Genomic DNA, 8,658 nt, shown 5'->3' on the forward strand with positions numbered 1-8,658 from the left:
GTTGGGGAGGAGTTGATAGCGAGGGGGAAGGGAGGAGGTTGGGGGGTGGGAGAGTGTTGATAGCGAGGAAGAAAGGGATGGTGAGGGTCGGGTAGTGTGATAGGCGGAGGAGGAAAGGAGAGAGGGTGCGCGTGGGGAGAGTTGTGATAGCGGAAGAGAAAGGAAAGTCGGGAGAGGTTGATAGCGAGGAGGAAGGGAGAGGTGGGGGGGAAGAGTTGATAGCGAAGGAGGAAAGAGAAGGGTGGGAGAGTGATAGCGGAGAGGAGGAAGGGGAGAGGTTGGGGGTGAGTGAGAGTGATAGCGAGGGGGAAGGAAGTTGGAGAGAGTTAGGGAGGGGGGGAGAGTGGGGGGAGTTGGATAGCGAAGGGGGAAAGGAGAGAGTTGGGTGGGGAGAGTTGATAGCGAAGGGGGAAAGGAGAGGGTGGTGAGATTGATAGCGAAGAGGAAAGGGAGAGGGGTGGAGAGTTGATAGCGTGAAGGAAAGAGAGGAGAGTTGAACGAAGGAGGAAGGAGGGTATTGGGGTGGGAGATTGATAGCGGAAGAGGAAAGGGGGAGGGTTGTGGGGAGAGTTGATAGCGAAGGAGCAAAGGGAGAGGGTTGGGGTGGGAGAGTGTAGCGAAGAGGAAAGGCAGGAGGTTGGGGGGGAGAGTGATAGGCAAGGAGGAAAGGAGAGGGTTGGGGGGTGGGAGAGTTGATAGCGAAGGAGGAAAGGGAGGAGGTTGGGGGTGGGAGAGTTGATAGCGAAGGAGGAAAGGGAGAGGGTTGGGGTGGGAGAGTTGATAGCGAAGGAGGAAAGGGAGGGTGGGGCGTGGGAGAGTTGATAGCGGAAGGGGAAAGGGAGAGGAAGATTGATAGCAAGAGGAAAAGGGAGAGGTGGGGGAGAGTTGATAGCGAAGGAGAAAGGGAGAGGGTTGGGGGTGGGAGTTGATAGCGAAGGGAGAAAGGGAGAGGGTGGGTGGGAGAGTTGATAGCGAAGGAGGAAAGGGAGGGTTGGGGGGAGTTGATAGCGAGGAGGAAAGGGAGAGGGTTGGGGTGGGAGAGTTGATAGCGAAGAGGAAAGGGAGAGGGTTGGGGTGGGAGAGTTGATAGCGAAGGAGGAAAGGGAGAGTATGGGCGTGGGGGAGTTATGCGGAGAGGAAAGGCGAAGAGTATAGCAGGAGGAAAGGAGAGGGTTGGGGGTGGGAGAGTTGATAGCAAAAGGAGGCAGAAGGGAGAGGGTTGGGGGTGGGAGAGTTGAGGCGAAGGAGGAAAGGAGGGGTTGAGGGGCGAAGTTGATAGTGGAGGCAGCTAAAAAAAAAAGCCAAAAGAGAAACCTGCCCTGTTTGTAACTCTTCTTCTGCAAGTCCCCTGCCCTGCGACTATTATCAATAGTTCCCCTCAATAAAATTGTGTGAGGCAGTTCTGTTAATAGCATCACCGGTTGTGTGTTGTGATTGTAGCAAAGCTATTGGTTAGTATTACAAACCACATATAAGTGATCCACTACCATGAGAMATGTGTTTATTATGCTCTTAAACTAATTCAAATCACTAAATTAGAGGGCACCTRGTTGCAACACCAAGCATGGTCTGTTTACTCTACACCGAAAAAGGGGCCAGACATCAATCGTTTTGACCTGCTGTTACTATTGCAAGTTTCAAACTGCATTAGGGTTGGGCACTGCAGGGAGAAACACTGGAAAAGGTATGTTATGGTTTTGCTTGTGATGAAGAAAAAAAATGAGTTGTATGAACACAAAGTTGTTTTAGAAGTAAATGAAGAGGACCAGTTATCACCACGTTGACATACCTGGATATTGCCATGGCTTGAACATACAAGGAGGACCAGCGGTCTAAGGCACTGCATCTCAGTGCTAGAGGCGTCACTACAGACACCCTGGTTCGAATCCAGGCTGTATCACAACAGGCCGTGATTGGGAGTCCCATAGGACGGCGCACAATTGGCCCAGCATCGCCCAGGTTTGGCTGGTGTAGGCCGTCATTGTAAATATGAATTTGTTCTTTAACTGACTTGCCTAGTTAAATAAATGTTAAATAAATAAATAAAACCCATATAGCCTTTAATGTAAATAATGTTTTCTCAAGAAAAGTCATACAAAAGGTGCATTTAAAACACCATGTATGCATAATAATTACAGTTAAAGAGGATAGACATSAACTCAAGACTAAAAGACAGCCTCAACACTTTCACATTCTAAAAATCAACTACTCTTTAGAGGAGAAARGCTCCTTTGTTCGATGGTAAAGACTATAGGCCTGTAAGTTCAAGGGCCGGTTATTAGCAAGTGAAACTATTAGCATGTCAATGGCCAGTTTGAATATCCCCCAACACCTTTTGATGGGATGTGAGTAKGGAGCAGAAGAGGTGAGCCTTCTGTGGATACCCCCTGCCCCCTCTCACCCCCTTCACATACCTCCCCAGGCCAAGCTGWGCCTGGCCCCATCAACAGACACTTCTATTCTATTTATACCCAAACCCCTGGATGAGAGACTGTTGCGCCAGCCAGTAAAAAAAAAAAAAGCCTGCATGACCAGTAGCCAATAAGTTACAGAATTTGTAAAAACGAACTAACCACCCCAGGTGAAAAGAGCAAACCCTTTAGCTTGATTTGTCGTTAAAAAAAAATCCACTGCAATTGAAAGCAATTCCATAGGAGTTCCATAACTTATACCATTTTTTCCTTTCAAATCAAATGGGCCTATAGTCTTTTCCCCCAATCATGAACCAATTTAATTCTACTAAGGTAGTAAATTACGTTATTTTATATGTTATTGGAAGGTCCTTTGAGGGGACCTGGAGATACAAGTTAGGCCTAKATGGTCCTAAATCTCTGTCCTACCCCCCTTTGACCTGATACCAWATGGCAGGACCTGGGGACCCAAGCTGAAAACAGGAAATCCCAACATCTGTCACCCCCCACCAGGGTCTAAATGAATTAGCAAGACTGACAAAGACAAGAGATCACTTTCAAATAGGCAACTGATTAACACCTTCACCAACCGTGGCCTCTGCCTAGTATTCCTTGGTTTTATAGGAGATGGATACTGAATATCATACGATGGACACATTTAGTGTCATGGCACCAAAACAGCCTCTTCAGTTCAGTCTGTAGGCCGACAACATTTCAGAACATACACATCAAAAACAGGACAAAGATAGCTACATTTTGAACTTGTCCAATACAGTGCACCACTKTATTCTATTCCTTGAATAAGCGGGCCTAATAGGATGAGGAAAACACACTCTCCTGCTCCACTAGCACCTTGATTTAAAATGACCGAGGTCTGATCATCACAAKCTGAATGTATCCCGCCCCAACAACAATGGACGTGCTTGTTGAACCAAATCCAAACGTCCCACAGACAAGAAAAGAACTGGAAGAAGTACGACAGGAATCATAGGAAAAGAAACCACTTCAAGTTTTCCAATCAACTCTTTCAGAACCTATCCCTGCGATGCAACACAGAATAAGAWTTACATATTTATGCGTGTGAAAATGATTGCTCAAACTTCAGAAACGGATGGCATTTCTTATTTAAGGTTTATTTAACTACGCAAGTTAAAAGTACTTGAGAGTACTCACTGACATAAAATGTGACAGAGTAGKGTATAACACGAAGTTATAAATAACTGCGAATTCCAAAGGAGCACTTACCTGCGGATCTCAAACTTGGAGCCAATAAAACCGCAATAAGGAAGCTTTTGAAGAGCTTGATCAAAACACCACTCTTTATCCATGCCATGGTTCCACAAAGTGCTCATGCAGTTTTATGAAACTTGACCTAGGAAAGTCTCATCCGATATGCACTACAGGTATTTCAATTATTATCTTGGGAGATTGAATTCGTCTGGGGAAAAATTGAAGTAGTAAGTAGCACTCAATGGGATAAAAACTACGGTGTGCAATAAACGAAACTCCTGTTTATAGTAGCTAGTTTTTTCTGAAAAATAACGGCGAATTTCATCCAGTGCATTCAGAGGGAGACCGTCGAGAGTCGCTATTCCTTCCTTAACTGTTGCCCGAAGTATCCTAGTTAAAAACGTCAGCTTTCTTCACACATGACGTAGCATGGATCTCTCCCCCAAGGAGTGAAGCAACTTTGGGGCGCTTTGTGTTGTGGGAGAAGCGCCATCTACGGGCGAAATATGTGATACGTTAAAAACCTTGAAGCGCAACARTGTTTCTGAGAGGTCTACTTTGTGGATCATTTGCGCGTCACGTGCGCATTGGTCGATAACTACAATAAGGAACTTTTTTTTTTTTTTTTTTACAATAATTTTACTAACCTTTAAAGCCGAAATATGCGATTTCTACATACATTTRGGGACTTTTAAATTAATTATATACCCATTGATTCTTGAAGAATATAGAGTATAAACCCTCATGAACTTATTAGTTCAACAGTTGTTTTCCATCAGAACCCAAAGTATTAACTTGTTTTACTCCAATGTTTGTAAACGTAAACAAACACTGTATAGCCTCAACATGGTTAAAACTATCATTTAGATATCATGGATGTCCTGTCCTTGGATGATCCATAAATAGGAGTGGTTACATTGCTCCAGCCCCATCCCGGTTTGATGACGACCCCCCCCCACAAAAAAATGATACTAAATTACCATTTACCCATTTATTTGATTAATAGTCAATCAAATTGATAGCACAGTTAGCAACACAAAGGCACATAATATACTGCATATTGGATGTTGTATAAATGAACCAGTGAGTATGTCTTTGTGTTACAAAATAAGTGACACTAGTGTGTCTTGCAGTAGTGTCATTATGTCACTCAACAATAGGCTTCAACATGAAAACGAGATTGATGTGCATCACAGTGCAAATACAGTGCAAATATATTTATATTCAAGTTGGCATGTGTTAAAACTCTCAAATTACATTCGGTGAAATTTGTATGCAATTCATTCTGTGTAACAATCATTTATGTGATCTAATGAAGAAAATTAACTGTTCAAATCAAARAATTTAAAACACGTAAAAACACTGAGGCAAGTTACTTAATGATCAGTAACAGAACAAAATTGTAATACGTTCACAAAGAGCCTAACATAAAAAGAAATCCCCAATGATAAATACCGTCAGGGTGTAAATGCAGGCTGAACTAACCATGATGCCAAGTGGGGCGATTGTTTCTCTTTCACATCTTACCAATCTCGCAAGGCTTAAAATCAGTGACCGCTTGGAATCAAATATGAATTAGTATACAAGACAAAAAAAAACGAAATAGGTGCATTTCATACAACGCAGTGCGATAATATTAAACTCTTTTTGGAATACAATCTAACATTTAGTCAAAAGAAGGAAAATCATAGTATACACAATTTGGTTTTTGTCAGTATATCAAATCAAATTTATTTATATAGCCCTTCGTACATCAGCTGATATCTCAAAGTGCTGTACAGAAACCCAGCCTAAAACCCCAAACAGCAAGCAGTGCAGGTGTAGAAGTATATAAAAAACAAAAACAGTTTCACAATAAAGTATGTATAAAAAAAAAAATGTTTTTTAAAGTAATTTGACTTACAAAATGAACCAGCTCTTGGTTACAAATATTTATTGTTTATTAGTTAAGACTTTCAACCTTCATTCAAACAGATAGTGAACTGAATGACGGTTGGGGGACGAGGCCCAGATTTTACATTCATTTATACGTGAGAAGGTGAATGAGGACCGTCAGCAAATGGGAGGTCAAACATAAATAAGTAGCTGTGAGAAGGATAATCTGATTTAAAAATCGACAACGCTCCTCACAGAAAGTGTTGTCCACCCTTGAGTCTTCTCCTCCTCGAGTTTGTGGATGAACGCACCTGGCTATGCCTTGATGGACCTTTCCAACTTCCCTGTCAAWTGATGCTCTGCGAAGCCTGGAGGTGAATCCTGGGAATGTCGGCAAACTGAGAACGGAGAACTCCAGGTCTGGTTGTTCAGGAGCCAGGAATCATTTGAGGATAGCCAGAGCTGCCTCTTTGATGCAGGACGCAGCTTTCTCAATCTCCTCTTCTGTCTGCTCGATGGTGACCACTACCCGGATCCTGCAGACAGTGGGGCAGTCATGGCAAATGTCATCTTTCAATCCTATGATAACTTCCAATAGATATTCTACTAATTTACAACAAAAAAACTGCATACATAACCTTTATGTTAATATATATAAAAAWATATATATTTGATAAACTTACGAAGGCGGAGGGAGAAACCGCTCCTCTTTATCCAAGTACCGAGCTAGGGTGAGTGCGATCTCTCTCTCCAAACACTGGTCAATGAAGAACAGTAGAACCATCAAACAAAACCTAACCTAAAGAAACTCATGGTATCCATATCTCTACAGTACTTCCTTCATATGTAACGTAAGGTAAAAACACTCACCTATGAGCAACACTCAAGAATCAAGGCAAACCATTTTAAAATTGAAAAACTCAACATAGTAAAGCCAATGTTTATCATTAAGACACTAGTGTTCTAAATATGTCATACAAATGTAGATGTCTTACGTAATCTACGATGRTGCGAAGCATCCTCACGTCCGTGTCTCTGGATCCAGAGCTTCTCTCTAGCTGTAGGTGAAGCGCAGGGGCATAAGCTTCCCCTACTACCTTCATCCCAGGACTTCTGCAGTACAGAGACGACATCCACATGAGAATAGTGTAAAATACAGATTTCACAGCAGATTAAAAGAGTCTATTTGAAAATATTTATTCACCAAATCATACATTAAAATAAAAATCTAAACCAGATAAATATTACAACTTTGAAAGGACTATTTCTTCTTCATACCCTTGAGAAACCAACASCGAATTTCCCAATGTCTAACGCATATTGAATATGAAGCGCTCTCTCCCTACAGACTTCTGGGAACAGAAGAATTCTTAGCAACCCTGRGGTCATAACTCCGAACATGCTTCCCTTTTAGCGTCGCTGCAGTTTTCAGCTTTGGGAAGCTATTTACAAGGAAAGGAGGTTCTCTAGCACTGCTTTTCCACAGTAACACCAGTGTTCCACCCTGATGCTATACTAGGGACATGGGGTTTCCATATCTAGGGCTGACAGAGAGGACTTGTGAAAAGCAGAATCAACAACCTCTGCATAATCAAAACAGTTGCTTTGTGAGAAGGTGTTAAAGTCCACAGTTAACCCTTGTTATGTAAATGACAGCTGAAAAGTACCAGTGGCCTGGCTTTGTCTCTAAGTGAGAGCAGGTCCGCCGGAGCCATGGCCCAGTGAGACATGCGTGCCAGCCCAAGTAGATGGAAACCGAGGAGTCTGACCCTTTTGGGTAAAACACTGGGGTAAGTCGTGAGCCCTTTTGGGTAAAACACTGGGGTAAAACACTGGGGTAAATCCTGAGCCTTTTTGGGGTAAAACACTGGGGTAAATCGTGAGCCCTTTTGGGGTAAAACACTGGGGTAATTCGTGAGCCCTTTTGGGGTAAAACACTGGGGTAAATCGTGAGCTTTTTTGGGTAAAACACTGGGGTAAATCGTGAGCCCTTTTGGGTAAAACACTGGGGTAAATCCTGAGCCCCTTTGGGTAAAACACTGGGGTAAATCCTGAGCCTTTTTGGGTAAAACACTGGGGTAAATCCTGAGCCTTTTTGGGTAAAACACTGGGGTAGATCCTGAATGGAAATGTTTCGATGTTCCAATCATATGACCCCTTTGTTAACTTCCCAGTACATTGTGTCAGATATGAAATACTTACTACATCCCTATGGAACAAGACTGATTTTATGCTCTGATGTATAGCCTAGCTATAGTATAGAGACAGCCAATATAAGCAGTGGGGGGGGGGGATCTGGATAAAGAGAGACATGTGAGCCTCAAAACTAGGAGGAGGTCTCCTAAGAGATATCCTATTGCCAGACGAGAGGAAGAGACYCTAAGCAGACACCAGGGAGAATCCATGGAAAACAGAGAGCCTTGTGAGAGACTGCTGTTATAGTTTGGTGTATAGGATTTCAAAATGTGTAAAAAACACATATGGATAACCCCAGGATCCCGCACAGAGGTTGAGCGAAGAAGGTAAAAGGGGAAGGTTTTGTGAGAGCAGGGCGATTGCGTGTGGAGATCTCATTGTTAAAAGGTGTAATAAATAACTGAAAATGTCTGCGTCTCGCTTTAACTACTCCCACGCCCTGCCTATATTCACTGTTTTCTTGAGTTTGGTTTCATTTCAATCAAATTTATTTATATAGCCTTTTTTTATTATTTAACATCACCCGATGTCACAAAGTGCTATACAGAAACCCAGCCTAAAACCCCAAACAGCAAGCAATTCAGAAGCATGGTGCCTAGGAAAAACTCCCTAGACAGGCAGGAACCTAGAAAGAAACCTAGAGAGGAACCAGGCTCTGAAGGGTGGCCAGTCCTCTTCTGGCTGTGCCGGGTGGAGCTTATAACAGAACATGATTGGTTTTCACTCTTTTTTCCCCCGCAAGGACCAGTGTTAATATAATGGGAACAACCTGACTGCTAGGACATACAGTTGAAGTCYGAAGCTTACATACACTTAGGTTGGAGTCATTAAAACTCGTTTTTCAACCACTCCACAAATTTCTTGTTAACAAACTATAGTTTTGGCAAGTCGGTTAGGACATCTATACTTTGTGCATGACAAGTAATTTTTCCAACAATTGTTTACA

The 8,658-nt window shown here is 42.8% G+C and overlaps 1 protein-coding gene and 1 long non-coding RNA gene across 2 annotated transcripts in view; both read right to left on the minus strand.

The window, feature by feature from the left end:
• LOC139027537 (uncharacterized) overlaps positions 1–4,069 on the minus strand; it is an 89,424-nt gene extending 85,355 nt beyond the window's left edge. The window contains exon 1 of the long non-coding RNA XR_011479645.1: positions 3,657–4,069. This is a non-coding gene — a long non-coding RNA (uncharacterized lncRNA). The remainder of the gene's footprint in view (positions 1–3,656) is intronic.
• A 1,488-nt stretch (positions 4,070–5,557) lies between these two features.
• sptlc1 (serine palmitoyltransferase, long chain base subunit 1) overlaps positions 5,558–8,658 on the minus strand; it is a 24,429-nt gene continuing 21,328 nt past the window's right edge. The window contains exons 15-17 of the mRNA XM_023984688.2: positions 6,512–6,629; positions 6,200–6,273; positions 5,558–6,052 (exon numbers count right to left, since the gene is read on the minus strand). Coding sequence (XP_023840456.1) covers positions 5,959–6,052; positions 6,200–6,273; positions 6,512–6,629 — 286 coding nt within the window. The 3' untranslated portion in view covers positions 5,558–5,958. The remainder of the gene's footprint in view (positions 6,053–6,199; positions 6,274–6,511; positions 6,630–8,658) is intronic.

Source organism: Salvelinus sp. IW2-2015, linkage group LG4q.1:29 (assembly GCF_002910315.2).
Source record: "Salvelinus sp. IW2-2015 linkage group LG4q.1:29, ASM291031v2, whole genome shotgun sequence".
NCBI classification, from domain to species: domain Eukaryota; kingdom Metazoa; phylum Chordata; class Actinopteri; order Salmoniformes; family Salmonidae; genus Salvelinus; species Salvelinus sp. IW2-2015.